General features: G+C 40.0%; 1 protein-coding gene across 10 annotated transcripts in view; it reads right to left on the bottom strand.

Moving 5' to 3' along the window:
* magi1b (membrane associated guanylate kinase, WW and PDZ domain containing 1b) overlaps positions 1-22,249 on the bottom strand; it is a 134,163-nt gene that overhangs the window by 36,996 nt on the left and 74,918 nt on the right. For 8 of the 10 annotated variants that reach the window (XM_077573563.1, XM_077573566.1, XM_077573564.1 and 5 more), the window contains 10 exons: positions 21,334-21,453; positions 19,160-19,399; positions 16,496-16,721; positions 14,827-14,909; positions 14,167-14,202; positions 9,955-10,012; positions 9,436-9,560; positions 8,316-8,429; positions 5,406-5,591; positions 4,608-5,264 (listed from right to left, as the gene is read on the bottom strand). In XM_077573563.1, the coding sequence (XP_077429689.1) occupies positions 4,608-5,264; positions 5,406-5,591; positions 8,316-8,429; positions 9,436-9,560; positions 9,955-10,012; positions 14,167-14,202; positions 14,827-14,909; positions 16,496-16,721; positions 19,160-19,399; positions 21,334-21,453 (1,845 nt within the window). The remainder of the gene's footprint in view (positions 1-4,607; positions 5,265-5,405; positions 5,592-8,315; positions 8,430-9,435; positions 9,561-9,954; positions 10,013-14,166; positions 14,203-14,826; positions 14,910-16,495; positions 16,722-19,159; positions 19,400-21,333; positions 21,454-22,249) is intronic. The other 2 variants (XM_077573565.1, XM_077573573.1) reach the window with 1 other exon arrangement.

The raw sequence follows: 22,249 nt of genomic DNA, 5'->3' as shown, positions 1-22,249 counted from the left end.
ATCTATAGCCTAATGCTGACAGTCAAAACACTGAATTTAGTTTTGAAGTGTGATTAATTGCTTCTTGCGTGGCTTTTTTTTTTTTTAAATCCCCTCCTCCCATATACGCACACGTCTCTCCACCCGGGAGACCCCGCTAGAGATTAGCAGTAGAGCATTGTCATGGAAACAAAAGATTTACGATCCAACCAGTAGCTGTGGAGGTGTGAAGACGCAGAGAGATTGGCTGGGCCGAGGAAGACTCACCTTGCCCTGTGCAATAAGCAGTGATTCACCAGCTCAAGCCTCCAGCATCCGAAATGAGCAGAGGTGAATTGTGAGCATCGAGTGGCCAGGCGGCTCCCCTACCGCTGCTTTTCAGAACCGCAATGCTGTGGGTTATGGTGCCATTGGAAGGTGCAGTCAGCAGAATTTTTAATGCAAAGTGGGCAAGAACGATGCTTCCTGCCCGTACAGTGAATTGATTTCCTGCTTTGGTCTGCACAGGGACTCATCATCTACATTTATCTCTTCTGAGTGCACTCCACTGTCTGCATTACAAAGCTCTTGTGAATTGGCATGCCGGTAACTGTAGGCTTTTTTTAAATGTAGGTTACATAAAGTTTACATTAGTGAACACGCCGACGCTATTTGTGAACATGCCCTTCATTATGCCAAATAAGAATTACACGGGTAAAGATCCACCTGTGTTTTTCGAGGCACACCTCCAGGACAGACAAAGAAAATACACATTGCTTTCTTCAAGGGTGCAATCAATCTCTTTTAAACTGCACTTTAGGGCAAAGGGGAGGAAATAATCACAGTAAGCAACAGGAAATGCCCCCTCTGGTGTTATATTGTAAAGGGTGTTTGTGGATGAGCATGCCCAAGAGTATCATACAGATAATCTGCAGGTCTTTGACTTGTTTTTCAGTAATTGACTCTTCATTTTCTCAAGACAGAAGACATGTTTGAATACCTCTGATTCTTGTTGATCTCCTTACTTTCTTCCATCTTTTTCTCTACATTTCTCCATTACAGTGCATGACCACAGGCAGCTGCTCAAGCTAAGCAAAATTACCTTGCATTCATTGGAGGACCATAACCCTACATAGAAAAGCCAAAAGCAGAAACAACCAGGCTTTATGTTAATGAATAATGACAAGCTAGTGGGATACTGAGGGGCTATATTTCAAGAACACCCAAACTAGGTTTTGCTGACAAAGGGCTATTCAGCAGATGTATGCATCCGTAATGGACCCGCTAAGTTTTACACCTATGGTAGAACAGGGAAAAGTGGCAAGGAAATAAGCATTTTGCACAATAGTGACACAGGGCAAAATTACATTACAGTATCAACGGAGGGAAAACCCAAGTAAAAAATATCAGCACATTAGAGCAGTGTATCCATCATCAAATGCATACCCGTCGTCCAATTTTAATACATTATAGTGCAAAAAGAAAAAAAAATCTTAATTTATTGCCACTTCTAAAAACCCAACCATCCATTGAATGTTAACTGGACCAAATGGCTAAAAACAACACTTCAGTCCTTGCTCAGCTAGTTTATGTAAAAACAAATCATTTACAAGCAATTCAAAAAAAGTTGTGAGCAGTCTTCAGACCGATTACTGCGACATTGAAACCAGCGGAGGAGGACAATCATGGACATGCGCTGATGTGTGGACTGCAAGATGCCAGCAAGAGAGTCAAAGTGGGCACACTGCAGAGCTACCATAACGAGTGCATGCAAGCACCGGTTTCTAACGTGGGCGAATGGGTGGGATGTACATAACAGCAGGGGCTTCGCCAATTAAGACTACCAGTTATCACGATTTATCATTGAATGTGTGTCTCCCCACATTTGCAGTCTGCTTTGTATGTTTTATGTGGAGTATACGCACACACATGCTGCAAGTGTTGCTTAATGGAGAAAAAAATCTTTGATGGATGGAAGCAGCGAGTGCAAAAACAGAGAGACCTAGATGATGATGTATGTATTTAATAAGCAAAGCTGACATCAGGACCCCAATTAGAGGCCAGCGTGCCTTGCTGCTGGTGGAGAGAGCTAAACTAAAAAGGCAGACAGTGCAAAGCAGGAGTGTAATTAAGGAACTGTGATATTTTCACATAAATGCTCTTCGGTGTATGTGCAAAATATGAAATATACAGTTAAAGCCAGTAATTCATACCCCAGCCAAAATGTGATTAAAAAATGTATTAGTTGTTGAATGGGTATCTCCTGTCAATGAATGATACAAGTGGCAAAAGACATTAAGAAATTGTTTTAGCATTGAAAAAGGCCCCCCATTACGACTATCATAATATATGTATATATATATAATTTAAAAAAAAAATACATTTGCAAATTCTAAACAATTATGCAATTAGAGCATTTGGAAATAGTTTTAATGAGAATGGCTGTATTTAATTTGTCAAAATGTTCTGTACATTAAATATTTATATTTTCAAACTAGATTACTAACTGGACTGTTTCTTTGACCAATCACATTTCAAATTCATCCTCTCACTAAATGCTAGTTCCATTTAAATGCTCCATCTACTGTTTCTATTTCAGTAGTAGGCAAATTCGGTCCTTGACGACCGGAGTCCTGCAGGTTTTGGATGTTTCTCTGCTCCAACGCAGCTGATTCCAATCACCAGGATCGTTATCAGGCTTATGTAGAGCTTGCTGATGAGCTGATCATTTATCAGCTGTGTTGGAGAAGGGAAACATACAAAGCCTGCGGGGCTCCGGCCCTCGAGGACCAAGTGTGCCCACCCCTGTTCTATTTCAATGCCTAATTGCAGGACATAAAAAGAGACAAATCCAGTGTTTACACGTGCCCACATGCCTTGTGTATTGAGACTCTTTCACGTCACATGATTGTGTACTCCCGCATGTTAAAGTAAATAGCACTCACGAGGAAATGTCAGGGAGGGAAAAAGAAAAGAAGAAAATTCCATAACATGTCAAGCGGCAGTGTTATTTGGCTGCCTTTCATCTGACCACCTTCCTTTGACAGTTTGGAGCATTAACAAAAAAATAAACCGAGCACATTCACACACACACACCCCATGCTAAGCAGTAAGCACACACATACAAAGACAAAAAGGTTTAGTTGGCTTAACTAGCCCCAAAGCAAAGTATGGACAGTTTGACAGAGAAAATGGTCCAATTACTTTATCACACAGCGATTTTAGGGCTCTAGAGGTTTGAGAGCCTCAAGGAGAATGAAGGTAAAATTCATTGAATTTTACTTTTATCCACCCACACACCCCTATTCCCCCAGTCATTTTCAGACAAAAGTGAAAGGGAAAAAAAGCCAGCTGTGGGTAATGAGTTGCTACAGTTACTAGACAAAAAAGGTCATACATTCCAGGACAAGTGAAGGGAAAAGTGGCAAAGGGAAGCCTAGATGCCCAAAGGATTGATAATTTTATTTTATTATATTTTAAATATTTATGATATTATATTTTCATCCATCTATTTTCTTAACCGCATATTCCTCACAAGGGTCGAGGGGGGCCCTGGAGCCTATCCCAGTTGGCAGTAGGCGGGGTACACCCTGAACTGGTTGCCAGCCAATTTGCAGTATATTATATTTTATTTATTTTAATTTCAAATTTTCAACTGTGTCATAACGCCACTGTCAATCAATGTGCAGTACATCTAAAAGGGTCCTTTCACGCTTGGGCAATTTCAGCGGTCCAAGCAAAGTGATCAATCAGTTAGCTTTTTTTTTGCATGAGAAGACACCAAACTCAGTAATCACAGATACAATTAGATTTGCAATACATTTATAAAAAGCTCAACTTATGTTACTTGCTGCCACAGTTGACCATTGCTAAACATTTTATTTATTGAACTATATCAATCGGACAAATAACTTTAAATTCAACAATAGTGGGGTTTCCATCCACTTATTTTTATTCGAATTTGCAAGAATTGCGAAAAAGAAACTGAATGGAAATGCCAAGAATTTGAAAAAAAGGCCCAAAATTTGCCCAAAAACTTTTTACGCTTGGAGTGGGTGGATTTTGAAGCGTATTGAAAAAAGGAAAATGCGCATTTTGGCTATCGAAATAGCTTTTGCGAATAAACAACTACAAGACCGGCTATATATTGCACGTTTTGACTGGATACTACGTCACACGTACGTTTGTAGTCACACAAAAAATGGCGGATAATAAAGTAAGATATGTTTGAGGAGACAAAGAAACACAATTATTTTTAGAATTAATTAAAGAAAAAAACATGAACGTTATTTCAGATCAGTAATCTCTCCATTTTGTGTCTTGTGGCAGAGAGACGCACTTATATGACGTCATCTCGCGCCGCAGTCTCCTCTCTATTCGCAAAAGAAGAACGGATGGAAGCGGTCATAAGTCACATGTCCGTGTTGCGCAGTTCCACAAAATTTAGTTTAAAATTTCAAAACATTTGGATGGAAATTTGGCTATATTTGTGTATCTTGCCTTATAAACAAAGACACTGTTTTGAGAGTTGGCTTTTTCCCATTTCATCCTTTCACATCCCACTCTAATGTTTCCCGTATTGACAAAAAAAAAGCAGGAAGAAGCGTTCACGTATTGACAAAAAAAAGCAGGAAGAAGCGTCCACTCACCTCTCTGCACCAACATGGTGACCTCGCTGCCTTTTGGACACTTGCTGAGCAAGTCAACCACCTGGTTGTGAGACATACTCTGCACATTCCTCTTGTTCACCTCCACAATGATGTCACCCTCTCTGAGGCCGCGGCAGCGCGGGTAGTCCACAATCTGTTTTACTCTCTGCCCCCCGCCTCCGAGGCTATCGGCGATGGTGAAGCCGAAGCCCTTGTCTCCTTTCTCCATGTGTACAGTTATGAGCTCCGGTTGCGTTGCAATGGATGAGGCCAGAGTGACCACATCGCTGGGGTAGCCATGTTGGGATGTGGTGTCAGAGGCCACATCTGCCGAGGGGCTGTGAGATCGAGGGAGGCCATTGAGGGCTGTCCCGCCATTGGTTGAGCCGTTGTTCTGACTGCTGTGACTGGGCGGCAAATCGTAGGTATTGTTGGAGGCTTCTTGACCATTCACAATGATGGGATCTTTGTTGTCAAGAATGGCGACTGAGGTAACCAGGCTTGTGTTGGGGTCATCAGGGTCAAAGGGCAGTGGGTAACCCCGGCACAGCTCCAAGTTGACCATAGAGCCAATTGGGATTGACTGGAAGATCTTCACAACTTGTGCATGGGTGTAGCCGAGCACACAGGTGTCATTGACACTCACGATTACGTCACCTTGGGAGGGAAAACAAGAGAGACGTTAGCGTGACTCTTTGATAAAGTTGGAACTTTGCATTTGTACGTAATCAGCATCCAGAAAATCTAATTAAAGCAGTGTTCCATCTTTGTGATCTTTGATCAATAGAGTGCCCCAACCTGTCTCCATTTTGCCGTCGAGGGCGGCGGGCCCATCAAGGACTAGGCTCTTGATTTGCAGGAATTCATCTGGCTCGTCGCCTCCCACTACAGTGAAACCGAAACCTCTGCGACTCTTTTTCAGCTTGGTATTGATGAAAGTCCCCTTCAGTTCAGATCGGTTCCGGGTAAAGAAAGGCTTTCCTCCTGAAAATAAAACAGAGTTACCGGTAATTACATTTCAATGGAACAGATGTACCACTGCAAAAGCTAAAAATGAATTACTCAGCTTTGGGTTCTATTTGTGTCACCCGAACAATACAAAATGGTATTTTGGTACAGGGCATGTTGTTTGGTAGCTTGATTGATTGAAAACGATTTTAACTACAGTACACATAGTTGTACAATAAAATAACAAAACAGTGACAAAACTGGCCTTTGTCATTTAAAGTTTAAAAAAAAAGTAATCAAAACTCAGCATCAGTCAACATTTAGACACAGCCTCTCATTTATAGCATGAGCAAGTGCGTCCAAACCTTTGACCGGCGCAGCATTCAAGAAGATCATTGGAGGTGGGAGACAAAAAAGAACCCAACTATCTGTAAGGGAATATAATTGACAAAATAGCAAGCTGTCAAAATCCCCTTTCACTCTCTCCAGCTTTTCTCTCGCTCGCTGTACTACTCTTAAAACACCAACGCAGGATGGGAGGGTTTAAGTCCACTTGAGGGGTTTTGATGTCCTATTAGAGGTGCAATACTGCCCTAACCTGTCTACGCCCATGACTACTGTGTGACATTCAACACCCAAAAAAGTGCTCATAACTGTTTGTGCTCAAAGCAATTGCCATTGTCGCAGACATTGATGCTAACTTTATAACATATCACATTATTTGGTGTGCTAATGCACGAGTTGTCTGAAAGGGAGAGGCTAATAAATGCTGGCTGTATCATTAACCTCTGGTGGACCCAATTGTCAGAAAAGAAGGCAATGTGAATGCAGCTCAAGGTAAAATGTAGCTCAAGAGGACGAAAGAGCGACAGAAAAGCTAATGAATAAGATCCAGTCAACCACAACAAATGACAAAGGAGAAAGGAAAACCAAATCAAACAGAAGGGAGGTGAACAAGATTCATTCTTTACCAAGGTTGCACTGAATGAACTAGTTGTTTGCAGGAGGTTCGTTTGAAAGATTCAGCAACAAAGAGAAGAGAGAACATCGTCCTGTGTGTTTTTTTTTGGGTTTTTTTTTAGCCAATAGAGAGAACAGCAGGCAGTGCAGCATTGTGACCAAATAATTAAACACTGACAGGGAGGGGGGCAATGCAGTCGTGTTTTGCCTTTATTGGTTTACTTTTCAAGAATGTTGTGACCTACGCACACACAAAATGACAAGAACTCTCAAACTGGGCCGTATCAAAGTGAATCTGAATCCTACTGAGTCAAACTGAATCAAATTGTTCCACTTTAAAATAAACCATCCTTGAATCTTATCACACCCTATGTATCGAGATATGTGTTGAATTGTCTGTTATTGGAGAACACACACCTGAATGTCTACAGTACAGTATCTATCTACAGTTGCACTCATACGTTTACCCCTAAGGTATGAGTATCTCTATTCATGTTCACTTCAACCTCAGAAAATATCAAAACAATTGCCACAATATTTAGAATTTTATGGACATTAAGCCTTTTTCTCGCCATACAGTTATGCTCATAAGTTTATATACACCTAGCTTATGTAAACTTATGACCACGTTCCCCCAGCTTATGTAAATTTATGAGCACAACTATATCTATCATTCTGTGCGTCTGTAGCCATTCACCCATCCATTATCTAAACCAGAGATCTGCAATCTGCGGCTCTGGAGCCACGTGAATTCTTTAGTCCCTCTCCTGCTGTGAATCCCCCCCCCAAAAAAAAATTTCTAGAAATTAATATATTTTTGTATATTTATTTTTAGATTAAATATAATTTAAATGAATTAATGATTTAAATAAAAAAGAATAATTAAACAATCAAAAAAATGTCATAAAAAGAGACCAAAGGTAGCTGAATATTTTTAAATATTACCTAAAAATAACAAAAAGGTGACTATAAAATGTCAGGAATGGGAAAAGCAAAAAATTACCAGAAAATGTCCATGAAATTGCCCAAAAATGACAGTGAATTAATAAAAAGGCAGAAAATGTTCAAAAAGTAACCATAAAATATCAAAAAACAAAAGAGATTCAGAAAATTACCAAAAAATATAGATATATATTTTTTAAGGCAGAAAGGAAAATATGCAAAAACTATTAAATGTCCAAAAACAAAATAAGAAAACCCGAACATTTCCATAAAATGTACACAAATTTGCCACAAAAAAAATTGATAGCAAAAACTGCAGAAAAAAATGTAAATGAATAAAATAAATAAATAATAGCCATAAACTGTCCAAAATAAGAAGAACAGACTAAAATTGCCAAAAATGTCATGAATTTGCCAGATAGGCTGAAAAGTCTAAAAAAAATTACAACAAAAAAATGGAATAGGAAAGGTCGAAGAAATGAATGCGTACGTATTGGATGCTGCTCTCATATTTCTGTGTCATGGTGCAACTACCATTAGCTCTTGGGCCCTCAGTACATTAGACTAACACAATCTTCAAATGTTTTGCAGCTTCACACACATTTTCGGTTATTTCTTTGGCCTACAATGGCTCTTTTGACAGGAAAGGTTGCTAAACCCTGATTTATACGATATTTATCATCCACCTATCTATCTATATATCAAGTTGTCTACCCATTTATATTTATGACATCAAAATATAAAACTGTACAATGGAATGTGTGCACTTCCAACAAATAAACCCACACCATTGAAAACAGATGTAGAATAAACGAGTGGTCTTGTTTGGCCTGTTCAATAACAAAATGAAAAACTTACGTTTTTGTCCCATTGGCACCGTGGGCCCAGTTGGAGGGTCCCTGTAGGTTTCTTGGTGGTTGGCAGTATAACTTGTTAGAGGGGCCCCGGCAAACGTTGAGTCTTCGATCCATTCTGTAATACAAGGAGGCATACTGTATGCTATCTTGTGTCGTCAAAACGTTGAACAAAACAGAACGATTGTGTAATATGAAGTTATAGGAGAGGGACAAAGAGTGAGATGCAAAGAAAAAAAAGTGGTTTAAATCTAAAATCTACACTTTGATTTTATACCTCCCCACTGTGTAACATTTAAACGTTGTATGCTGAGATTAAAATAGGCTGTGCAAACGTCATGAAACTTTTAACACTTGCCGTCTCTCTGCTGAGTAACAATGCAAGTGCATAAAAATGGAGTGCCCCATTTCTTCATACCATCTTTGATTAATGACCTTGTTACTGTATCACGGCACAGGCCAGACTACTACCTTCATTAATATTCCAAAAGCAAGGGACTGTATAATCAATGCCAGGGTGAAAAAGTGGTTGAAAGTGCTGCTTGAAGGTATTGAGGACTGGCGGAGGGATTGAAGTTTCAAACGGGAGAAAAGCCAGCTGGTAATCGAGTGAAATCGAACGGTTTCTGCCGAATGGGCAAAAGTCGGAGCTTGATAGGACAGTTTCTATGCATATACAATTGCTCGCTCTATAAGGTTTCATGCAAATGAGTAACGCAAGACAGCTTCAGTTAAATATTTGCTGTGTTGCTACATCATTAGTGTGATCATTGTTTTAATCATTAAGCAGCAAATTATGAAACAGCCCGAGTTGACTGTTTGCAAAGGAGGCTAAAGACACCTGTCCTCACCTTGGGGAACAAAATATTTCACATTACTTCTACAAACTGGAATACCAAAAGAATCTATGAAAATGGCTGCATGACATGACTGAAATCAAAGGCACGCCTCTATGGTAGGGCACTTGGCAAATCATAAAGAAGTAGCTGGCAACATAAAATTGTATGTAAAACAAAATGAGTGTGAAAGCAGGCAGAATCTCTCACATGTGCATACGGTTTCAATCCCCCTCATGAACAGAAAGAAAGGAAATGATGACACCCTTTTAGGGCTTGAAAACAAACCTCTGATGTAGTGCTCACCTTCAGGTGGCTGCTGGCTTTGCAGTTGAGGCTGTTGCTGTTCCACTTGCCTGCGCCGCTTAGCCTCCAAAACAGGATTCTCATACTGAGTCTTCCTGTTGATATGACTTCAAACGGAAAGAAAGAGTACATGGAGGTGGAATTGGAGAAGAGGGAAAAGGTGAAACGGGAGAAATGATTAAAAGGAGAACACATTAATGAGAATAAAGTGTGATGTTAAAGATGTGTAATAGAATAAATTAGATAAATCATGGTGGGAGCAAGTGATGACATGGTAAAACAATACAGTACGCTACTGGAACATGCATATTCTCAAAACCTGATTTTTTGTGTGTAGTTTTTTTCTGTCGCTATTAAGCTGCACATGAATAATAACAATAATAGTTTACAATGCAATGACTTATGTTGCTTTTTGTTGTCAAGCTACTATGATGTCACACTAGTGTATTCACTAATTGTGTGTTCTTGGTGACTTACTTACATATACAGTACATCACTTACTCAACATAGTAGACCCCATACACTGGATCATCTATTTTCTCCCATCCGGGTGGAAGTTCTAAAAGACAATAAAACAAGACCATCCTGGTGAAAACGGGGAAACAGCATCAAGTAGTTAGATGACATGCATTGAACTATTAGAGGCAGGGCCAGTAGGGAACAGTTTGCCTCTGCATTGTATCTATCTGTCAGTCAGTCGGTCTCCAGGGCCGGAGTGACCCCTCAGCATCCCATGCTGTCTGCTTGTCCCCATGTCCCTGCACATTGCTGACATTTCCACAAATCAGATAACAACTGAACAAGGCACCCTTGGGCAGATGGACAAATGGCGCAGGAGGCTGGATATATGAAAGGTGATGGGGGATGTGCTGTGGCATGGAGAGGGTTACGGTAAAAATATCCTCTAGAATGAATGAACACTTCCTATGACGGCATATTAGGGCCACGTATAAATATATATATTTTTAGAGGGTGGGGGCAATATTCAGAGAAAAAAACCTTTGAAATTTTCCACTTTATAAGGTCGCAAATTTACGGGGGTGGGGCACGTGTAAATTAAAAGCGAGTTTATAAAGTGGCAAATTTGCAAATTTATAAAGTGATAAATTTGTGAGAAAAAACTAAAAATACTAGGCCAATACTGTTCAATATACAATATAATTAGGTCGGGTTTTCAAATAAGGAAATAGTAATTGCTTTAGCAGAGATGAACCCTATGATGTTAAGCATTCGCTCTTTGAAGCGTTGGGTACGACCAGCGACAAAGACGCTTAAGTTAATTTGTTAAAAATGTATATTTACTTGATTATTTATGTTTCCAGAATTATGATTTACAAATTTATACATTTTTTGTTTTTTGTACAAGTAGCCAAAAGTTGATGTGTCGAATCTGCGTCATTCACTTGCATTTAACTAAAGTATGCTAGTTTCTGATTGGTTAGTGTTAGTCAGCTGATCGGGATCGGGAAGTGTTGTCGTTCTAGCTGCTGTGTATGACGAGTAAAGTTTAAATTAAGAATGAATCCATCTCCACCTGCCTTTTTATTTTATTAACAGTGTCCCATTAACCACCAACGAATCCTAACAGACTATAACTACACTACGTGTGTTTTTCGTAAGTTTGAGGGGTTTTACTCTCAAATTTGCCACTTTCTCGGAATATTACTCCCCCTCTGAAAAAAAAAAAAATATATATATATATATACAGTATATATATATATGTGGCCCTAATACGCTGTTGTACACTTCTGCACTTTCAAAGTGTGTAAATCATGTTGTTGTTTTTTTTACACTGAGTGTAAAGCTGTTCCGCCCAAAGTGATGAGAGCCTCCATATTGTCAGACACATAACACACATTACAATTTGCATCAACAAATTTTCCCAGATAAATCTTTCCTGACAGTTTTGCATATCATTTCCCCTTCCATCAGATACATTACTCCGTATGTAAGTAGTTGCTCATTCCAATAGTCTAGTATGAATAATAAGAAAAGGCGTGCTCTTCTTTCCAATGAGGATTAGGAAAGAAGAGTCAACTGCAGATGCTAATAAAAGGTGAAATGTCATGACTGATGAGGAACATCACATCAATCTGCAATAAAAAAAAACATCTCTGACACATGATTATTTTATTTTGTGAAGCTTACCATGCTGGACTTCACAATATTTCAGAGGAAAATAATGGAATGGAATTACAGTCGTATTGAAGTGACTTTAATTTCTCTGGGTAACTTGAAAATGGTGACTGTTATGATTGCGTTTTAGGAAATAAAAATATCCTAATCCTCGCCACTTTTTTGACAAATAGTTTGCTGATGTACGGAGTTTGGTTCGTATGTTTTTTGACAAAATTCTTCACATCCATCCATCCGTTTTATCCCTGCAAATTGCTTGCAATACAAAGCCCACAAATAAGGTCAGAAATGCAAGGTTACAGTGATGCGCAGGAGGCGAGCATGGAAAATCAGAATCCAAATGTATTCAAGTGGAACATTAAACAGAATGCTGTTGCGCATCACCCTGTGCAAAATTGTAATCACCCATGTGATTTCACACTGTGCTAGCTCCACTCCAGGACAAGTATATGTGTGCGTTGCTCATTCACAATTTGCTCACCCCATGCCTTTGTCCTTCAGTGCACCGCACACCATCTACTAGCCATAACATATTCCAAAGTCAAGGGGGAGTCAGCAGTGATGAATGACACGTTTTGGTTGCATCTCATTCTCTTGATACAGTGCTGTGATTGATTTCTCTTGAGAAAACAGGCGCCTCCGGGAAAGAATTTGTGCATGCATGAGCTGCTGACATTCATAAAGTGCCAGACAGCTGCACCCCTAATTGCATTTCTTTGCCCACCTGTATTGGATTGTGCTAATCGATAATTATTGAGTATGCTCGTCCAGTGGGGAGCTGTCTTACAGGAAGGAGGTTCATCTGATCTGATGATTTTAATATGGCTGCTGTTTAAGATGCTTAACAGAAGGAGCTGCTAACAAGGCTCAAGTCTATTGTCAGATTCTCCTGCTTTTTGTATCCACTTTTTGCTACTGTTATTAATGAGCTTGCAGCTGCGGAATGCTTCCACATCCCACTGATAATTAAATGTCAAATCATAATGGATTTCATGTTCTTTGTTATATAGATTATGCAGCTTCAAAAGGATGATAACAATTCAGAGACGGAAAAAGTATTGACATTCTCTACTTGAGTAAAAGTACAATTACTTGTGTAAAAAACAACTTTGGTTAAAGTACTCACTCAAATAATTACCTACTCAAGGAAAAGTAAAGGGTCTGAAATGTACTTGACAGGTAGAGGTAAAAAGTATTTTTACCGGATGTTTCCTCCTATGTCAATTTGAAAGATATTAGCTAATGGGTATACATCGGCCAGTTGACTCTCTAACTTACCCTGTATCGAAGTCCACAGTGTTGAGTTGTTCTAATCTAGCCAATTGCACGTCATGTGAGAGCTGGGATCTATCTTGGGTACCGTGTGTAACGCTTCAAATGATTGGCAGAGCCAGAAGACAATGAGATCAAGTATTTTAATCATTCTCATGCATTTAAAAACAAAAGTAACAACCTTGTTTTGAAAATGTATCAAGTAAAAAGTACAGATGTTAAACAAACTGGGACAAGTAAAAAGTAGTCTAAAAAATAAATACTAAGTACAAAGTACCGGGAAAAAACTACTAAACTACAGTAACAAGTATTTGTGCTTCGTTACTTCCCATCTCTGCTAAAATGTTATTATTGTTTTCGTAGGTAGAGTCAAAGCATGACAAACACAGTCAGTGCTGCTATTATAACTAGTCATACCTCACCAAATAGGGTAGAATCATGTTGAGGGTCTTCAGACACTTCCTATCACAAGTGGATGATAGGCTAGCATGTGCTGGTAGGCGTCAAGAGGAAAACATGTTCCCGTTTGCCTCAAACACCCATTAAGAAATGCTAATTATAGCTGTCTTTCTCAGATAAGTTTTCATCTTTGATAAATGACAAGATGGTGTGTTAATGTGTGCGTGTCGGTGTGTGTGTGTGTGTGTGTGTGTGTGTGTGTGTGTGTAAACATGACTTGGATATGACACATTCTCTAAAAGGCCATATTTGTAATCGCAAACAATGTTTGTAAAAATAAAACCCCCAGAGTGGGCTGTTTAAGGTCAAGTCTGTGTGGCAAAATGTGAGTGTCAATGTCATTATCATCTTTCACTGGATCTGGTTAAGCCACTGCAGGTGATGTTTTCCTAAATTATAGTTGGAGACAGTTTAAAAATGCTAAATGATAACTAAAAGTGAAAAGGCAAATACTGATGTCCATCTGTGTGGCACGAGGAGGCACTTAACATGTGACTTAATATTCAACGATATAGAACTAACTGCATGCAAATAGTGGCCAAAATGAACTTGATGGATATGCACATTTAGGTCTCCATCCAAACTGTAAACCCAAGCAACTAGCTAACAAACAAACACATTGACTGCTTTATTTGCTATAAATAACATGCATCTATAAACTAATCTAGTAAGTCAACTAATGGGCCGAATAGCAATAATAGGTCTCTAAGAGACTTTGCTGGCCAGTTAATAGTTCTAAAATTCAAAGGATTGTGTATGTGCCTATGACCAAGTGGTGTTGTGATGAATTTCAACGTGTTGACTGACAGAAGTGAGTGGGGGTGAGGGTGGGGGAGGGGTACCTACCAGGATCATTGTCCAGCTCCTCTGTATGAACCCCTTCTACTCAGCAGGAGGACATCACATCACCATCACAGGTCCAAGTGAAGAAGATAAGAAGACAAAGATGTACAAGTGCATTAGTCAACTGTAATAACAAGATATTGCCACTAGGTGGCAAGAGTTAATCAAATGCCACTACTGTACATTGCCTCTGCAAAATAAGAATGCAGGCATGACACAATCCACATGTGGTTTGAGCTGTGATACAATCACTGCTGGTAAAAGGAAAATATGTATTATCATACAAATTGTTGCCGGAGGAAGACAAATTCCTGCATACATTACAGTCTCATGCAAGGAATGTATGGTGCACATTCAGTCTACAAATATGTATATGTGAGCTGTTTAGTTTAAGAAAGACACAATTTGAATTATTTCATAAATCTGTGGGACATTTTCCCAAATGAAGAGAAATGCCACCTAGAGACTTTTTTTTTCCTTGACAGAAACACATTAAAATTGAAAATGTGTCATTGGCAACTGCTGCTGTGTTACTGGAATGAAGCCCTGCTCTATATTCGGAGCCTTACACTGACTTGAGGACTGAGCAGAGTCCCATAACCAAAACATAACTGATGATGAAAACACAAACACAAGTACATGCACAGACAGAGAGATTTATACCATCATCTTCACATTCTTCCAGAGGTTTCTGAGGTTTGTCCAGGCACCGAGGGTCTATCCAAGAGGTGGTCTTTGTATTGTGGCTGAAAATAGCACAAAATTAACTCGAGGACAGTACCAGTTTTGTTCTTTTAAGCTATTATAAGGTTATATGGATTTAAATCAATGTCTATTATCATGGTTTATTTGTGGATATATTTGTGTATAATGGCTGTTAGTTAGCGAATCAGCGCACGGGGCAAGAAGAGACAACGCGGATAAACAGTACTCAACACAACTTTTTTTTAGGACAGCACACGAGAATATTAAAGTCCCCCATAAAGAGGATATGATCATATTTTAGCATGATTTCAGAAAGAAGATTTGTAAAGTCGTTTAAAAAGTCCTTATTGTATTTTGGAGGTCGGTAAATGACACAGCACAGTGACAGTTTGGCCAACTTCAAAGAAGGTGGCTTCAAAGCTGTGATCGATGTGGTAAATAGACATTGTTTACATTTATTTTTTTTATTTTTTAAATAGTCGCTGTTCCTCCACTTCGGCCCGACGAAGAAAGCACAGCCAGGCGGTAGTAATTCAATCATAACGGTGGACTCACTAGCGACAGTCCAGGTCTCCATCAGGCAGAGGAAATCCAAGTTGTTGGAAAGGAAAAACTCAAAATAAACGTTGTGTTTGTCAATGACCACGCATTTAACAGCGCGATCCTTGTGGGAGCAGCAGCAGGGGTGCATGGCCCTTTTATCCGGCGGTCTCGAGGAAGCTCCTTCAGAAGCTGGAGGTCGGCACCGCGTCCAAAACGCGGAGGGCAGCACGGCCAAAGCTTTTCGGGTGAACCGACGATCGGTAGCAGCCAGGAGTCGACAGGGTCCAGGATACGCCTGTACATCCATGCGCTCAGGAACGAGAAGGCGACGAAGCTTGTTCCAGCGCCCGTTTTCGCTTCACCAGCTGGCCGTCGTGTTTACCCCGGCGCCGCTGTCAACACCGGTATTAGTTGTTTACGTTGCGTTACGTATCGCGCCCCCGTAAAGAGGTTGCGAGTTGGATTTAGGAATAATGACTACCGCCGCAGAAGGTACAAAGGGGAATTACTTCTCGCGCATACGCTGAAGGTACGTCATAGTAGTTTGTGTCGGTGCGGTGTGTATTTATGTAATTTTTCCGCGACGTGCCGTCTGGGCTGACGCCATGGAGCAGGCGTCGGTCACATTTAGCCGACATCGGATTGGTGTATCTAGGCCTTTAAAGATTAGATAGCTCTTAATATGAAAAAAAAACCACACTGAGGTGTCTTCAATGTCTTGCACATGCAATTATGCCATCTAGTGGCAGAAAAATGACCTGAACACAAATCAATATCACATTAGTATTATCCGCAGGGTCGAATGCAACTAAAAAAGTAGCTGCTTATAGTCTAGAAATTACTGTATTATATCATATGAAAAATATTTACCGTAATTGTACATTTTATTGTACATTAACAGATAACATTTGCATGTAATCGTGAGTTAACTATTGAAGTCATGCGACTTAAGTAATTATTTAGTAATTACAATTGAAAATTGTAATCGCCTGACACCCCTAATTTATACATCTTTATACTTTGTTGTATGCAGTTTGTGTCAAATGTAGCCTTGTTTTGCTTTTGCATGTAAAAGTGTCCTTACTCTATAAAATAGACCTCTCCGTTCTCCGTGTAGGCCATCTCCCAGTTGTCAGGCAGAGGTCCCTGAGGGTCCTCCGGGGGAGGATGGCTCAGGTTAGGGTGAGTCTGCTGAGTGCTCTCCGTGGTGGCCGGTGGTAAGGGGGTCGTCCCAAGGTAGGATGGGTCTCTCTGACGAGGGGTGAAGGGTCTCACCGAGCGATGAATATCGTCAAATTCACTTGATTCTCCTGGTAGAGTCAAGACAACACAACACAATACATTCCATTTCCACAGCCATATACTGTAAATGTCCTCTGTTTTTAGAATTTCTAACGCTGCAAATCAAAACAACTTGCTGACTCAAGTTCGTGCTCTTAGCAGACAACAGCTTGCTACGGCCATTCACTTAAATTAAGACGGCTGAGTGGGCAGTTCACACAATGTAGCAGGGCCCGTGGAGTGCTATCAACTTGCTTCCTGTTATCTCGTTCTCACACTTGACTGGCACCTTTGCAGCTCACACAGGCACAGACGGCAAATAAACAATTTTTGGTGCCACCTCCAGAGAAACACATTGAAAAAAAAGCTTAAGGCTGGGGCAACTTTTTGACGGAGCCCATTTGACCTACTAACACAGATTAAATAGCAGAACTATCCACAACAAGCTATTTCAACAAAACAGAAGTGATGTCAGCATTGTGCACATGGTAATTTGAAGTGAACCACCAAGTAGTGATGATTTTAAATGTTGAGGCTGGTCAGTCATTCACTCTCTGCTGCTTGCAGCCAGATGGCAGTATTTCATATTTTTGGGTGGCTGGATAAAGACAGACTTAGCCAAACCCAGATAAATCTTTCTTACTCACCAATCAAAGAAGCTCTTTAAGTACTGTTACTTGAGTTCCTTGATTTTTTTTTTTTTTTAGGTTATCCTCCCTCGTTCCCTCTGCGTCTCTGTAGTCACATTCTTTTCACATGTGCCTTCCCAACCACTCCCCTCTTTTGCTTTCATTTCCTGCCACTTTTCATGATCGCCTCCCACTTTACGCATCACCACTCAAAACCTCCTGCTGATTATTAAACGGAGCAGCTTGAAGATAAATCCTATTCTAGAGTTCCAGTCTACATTAAATAGACAACGTTTTGTCAGGTTGCTGCTTTTTTTCCCCCTAAGTTTGTGCATTCACAAGATTAAAGGATTTTTTCTTATTAAAGCCACCAGTGCCATCTCAGACTTGTGGGAGATCAAGTGTGTATATAGTGAATATGAAAGCTGTTTGGATGAGAGGGAATTTGTAATTAGTAGTTTTGTAGTAAGAACCCAATTGTGCAGGTCTTGAAGTAAATGGCATTGGTATATAACAGTGGGTTGATTGGCCAAATACAAGACTGACCCTTGCCACCTGATACAAACTCATACTCAGAACCTGCATCCTGCTTTTATATTCTTAGGTTTATGTACATTTTTACAATTTCAGTCCAAACATCTTTAATATTTTCTTTCCAATGTTTTGACGTCAACCGGATAGTTACAAGCCAATCCTGTAATGTGACGTCATCGGTAGGCGACCCCGATCACATCTGGTATCGACACCGGTGTCAACTTGCATGACTTGCGCTATGTAGCACAGTGAAAGGATAGCGCGATGCCGAAAGCAAAACGGTCCAAATTTTGGCTTCATTTTTCACCGAAGAAGGATGACTTTGGGAGTGCAACATTCAGCAGGTGTAGTAAAACGTTTGCATGCAAGGGACGTAACGCCACAAATTTAATAAAACACTTGGCAACTCATGGAATCCATATAAAAGCTGAGCAGTGCGCGGTGTTGACAAATTACGTTTCTAAAATCCAAGCACTTCAGCAGCAGCAGCAGCAGTTGGACTCAAGACAAATAAAATAAAAGTCCCACTCGCAGCCCTGCCACTACCAGTATATATGAAATGACAGATGACATTGACTACACTGACAGCAGTCTTTTCTCTTCTTCGGGTAAGTCTCATCATTTAATGCCAACCGTAAATTTTTGTTAACTTTGGTTAGCAAACTTGCTAGCAAACACCGTTGCCATTCAACAGCATGTGTGTATACTTCCACTTGGTGCTCTGTGTGAAATTTTGTATGTAAAATGTTCACACTAACAGAAAGGTTAGCTAAAGATTGTTGACTAGGTGACCTACCTGTCTCGAATATACCTCCTGCCTTGGGCCGTGTTTTTGTTAAATGCAGTTGTTGTGAGCTGTTAATCAGAATGGCATACTACTAGTAACTTGAAGAGTTAGGTGTATCTTCTAAACTATTTTGATATGAATATTTTTTATTTCTGGCTTTCAAGTTACCACAGTGACTCATTTTACCATTATTTATAATATTATGTTCAATATAACCCTGCAAATAAAAGGGTATTGTTTTTGACAAGAAAATGAGCAATTTTCAGTTTTTTAGATACCGATGTGAAAACCGTTTAAGCACCGGAACCAATTGAATAGTACCAAGAAGGCACCAGTATCGAATAAAACCAAACAATACCCAACCCTAGTGTTTGTGTGAGCCTTGCTTTTGTCCAGAAACGCTTTGAAAAAGGTACAAAACTATCTTGATAGCATTTTATGTACAACTTCCAAGGCTAAACACAGATAATTATTGACAGAGGCTGATTTTAACATTTGACCTTGCTTGCTGACATACCTGTATAGCTACTGTTCATGTCAAGGAGGTCCTCGTCGTCCTCCTGCGGCAGTTCTCCAGGCACTATTCCAGCATTGTGCATGTCATTGTAGGACTTGGAGCGTCGGGGCGTGGAGTCTTGCGAGCCTGGCAGGCTACCGCTGAGCCCGTCTGGCCGTGGGGCATCACCGCCGCTGCTATTGGTAATCACTTTCCCACCGGGGGGCTGCACTGGCGGCTTGGGTGTCCCATAATAGTTTCCTAGGCAACCAAGGAGGGGGAGGCACAGAGCGGGATTTTTTTTTAAAGAGAAAAATAAGGGTATTTTAGTAGGAGGGCAAAAGGGGAGGGCTCAACATTTGTGTTTGGCCGTGCGTGCGTGTTGGGGGATTTGCCAAAGCCTTTGTATGCAAATAGAGAGTTTGGAGTTTGTCTGAGGGAATGTGACTTGATTTCTTTTAGAGGATTATGTGAAAGAAATGACCATCAATTTCAAGAAAATAATTTCTGTTGTTGTTTTAGCTCACCTGCTCCCAAGCTTTTTAAGCCACATCCCCCTCAATTAGGGATGGACGAGTACCAATACTAGGTATTGGTATCGGGCCAAAACCCTTTTTTGAAGATATCGATACTCGTGACAACTGCCGATAATGCTATTGGATGCCCTCTTGTGGCCATTTTAAGATCAGGAACTAAAAATTAGTAGAAGAAGAGAAAATTGTCATTAATTTCATGCAACTTTTAAGAAAAGTGCTATATTGGGAAATATAAGTCCTTTAAAACTGTTATTGTTTAATGGTGGAAAATATTATGTATCAAACATTCTAATGCTATTGGTACTTGCCGGTGACTATTCAAGAGTGGCATCAGTCTGAAAAAAGAGTATCAAACATCCCAATCCTCAATCCCTTCGAACCATAACAATAAATAACCACAAGAGGGATGCTTGGCTGCTTGAGCGCATAATACAGACATAAAGCTGCCATTTTTAACCAGGAGTCGGTGGCCATCTCAAAGTGATTTCAAGTATTCACCGGAGGTGGGCGCATCATTGAACTTTGAGTGTCCGTCATTTGTCAATCTTCACCCTTTCCTCATCGTAATTGACTAAATGTCCTGGTCAATTTCAGCGCCACATCCACACACTCACTCAAGGAACAACACAGCTTTAATCATAGCTCAACTTTGATTTACAAAGCTTCAAGCCTCAGTCCGCTTGACATTGTTTATACTAAGCCGGCTACACACAAAGACAATTGACAGTTTTTGTCACGATTTTGTCCCTTCCCGGTCAAGCTCCTATGATGTCACACTATTAATGAAAATAAGGCAGCAATCATAACTCCACCACCTACACTCTCTGATGTAGAAACGCTAGCCAGATCATCGTTACCGCTGCAAACCTCGCCATCAAAATGAAATTAAGTGCTTGATAGGACTGCTATCTCTGGAAAAGGTATACAGTAGGGGTGTAACGGTTTACCCTGCACGGGAGACCTTGAGAGACTCAGTACGCAGGTCTCGCTCAAAACTGCCGGTTGCCAGTCAACTTCCTGGCAATACCCAAAAAAAATCCATCCAGTCATCCAAAAGCAATGAAATAGTACAAACAGAGAGCCGTAGCGATAGCTGTTAGCCCAACTATGGTTAGGATTAGTGCTAGTTTGCTCTTATACTCATCGCTACTGAACACTGCTGCGCCTTACTAAAAATTAGATAAAGAGTTGCGCCTATAAATCCCTGAGACATTAACTGAACTGGAACTGTGGAACTGAGCAGTTTTTCAAAAGCCTCTCTAAGTCCACTACTAGTGTGTGCGTGTGCGTGCCGACTCAAAAGTATTTGACAGACAGAAGAGGCAAAAAGTAACGTGAATGAATGTTACTAACATATGTAAACAAATGCGCAAGCAAATTACCATTTATCGAGTATGAAAAAAAACCCTATTGTGTCCATTTCTCATCAAACGCTAACACATCAACATTTTTTTCTTCGTGTTTTTTTTATTTTTTAGGCAAACTGATTTTGGCGCATAACTGCCACCTGGTTTGGAGTGCAGATATTGTAATGAACTTGCGTTATCATCATGTGTATGCACCGAACCTTTACGTCCGAACCAAGACAGTTCAGGACGAATACATAAACCGTTACACCCCTAGCATACAGTATACCAATTCAAATGACTTTAAATTTACCTTCATATGTTCCAATTTCCAACAGGGTTCCGCTCTTCTCTAACTCCAGGAAGTCCGGAACTGAAAGAAATTTGTAGTCCACACCAGGGACTTCTCCTTCACGAGGGGGTCGGGTTGTACCTAACATTCAAAGAGAGGAGAAAGTAAGCAAAACAACAACAACAACAAAACTAGAGCCTCTATTAGACTTTGGTTGGAAAGTGTCCTACAGCAGTGTTTCCCAACCTATATTGAGACAAGGCACATGTTTTTTCATGACAAGAATCTCATGGCACACACCACCAAACAAAAAAAGTCAACAAAAGACTGAGTAATGAAACGATAAAGCGATCATTTCAATTTACTCTCAAATTGACTCATTCAGAATTAAATCTGGGGTATTTCATTCATTGAATACAAAGCTAATAAAGTCGCAGGAAGCCCTGACATTCGGCTGTATGAATGCCAACAGGTGGACACATTTAACGTTCCGCTAACTACTGGTAGAGCATTTAATTTTTCTAGCCATCACTACACTTTGGTGACATAAATAGAGTAACAGCATTTATTAACTCATTCACTCCGAGCTATTTTGACTGAAGCAACCCCCTTCGCTCACGGCTGTTTTACTGGATTTTGACTGATTTTGCAAGGTCCACAGAATATTGTCTTCTATTGCCATAAAAACATGCAACCTACTTAAAGAAAAATTACAGTCTCTTCTTTCATCAGGAAAAAAATTTAATATTTCTATCTGTTTCCGTTTTGCAGCAATTAGCATTATTAGAATATTGCTAAGTTGACATCATTATGCTCTATTGCTCTAGCATTAAAAAAATATATATATATATTATATATATATATTTTTTATAAATACCTCTTTGGGAGCATGGTCATATTTAAAATAGAACGTATTTATACGTTTTGGAGAGCAATT

Source organism: Vanacampus margaritifer, chromosome 8 (genome assembly GCF_051991255.1).
Source record: "Vanacampus margaritifer isolate UIUO_Vmar chromosome 8, RoL_Vmar_1.0, whole genome shotgun sequence".
Taxonomy (NCBI): domain Eukaryota; kingdom Metazoa; phylum Chordata; class Actinopteri; order Syngnathiformes; family Syngnathidae; genus Vanacampus; species Vanacampus margaritifer.
Note: the sequence above shows the minus strand (reverse complement) of the source record. Positions and strands in the feature narration are given on the sequence as shown.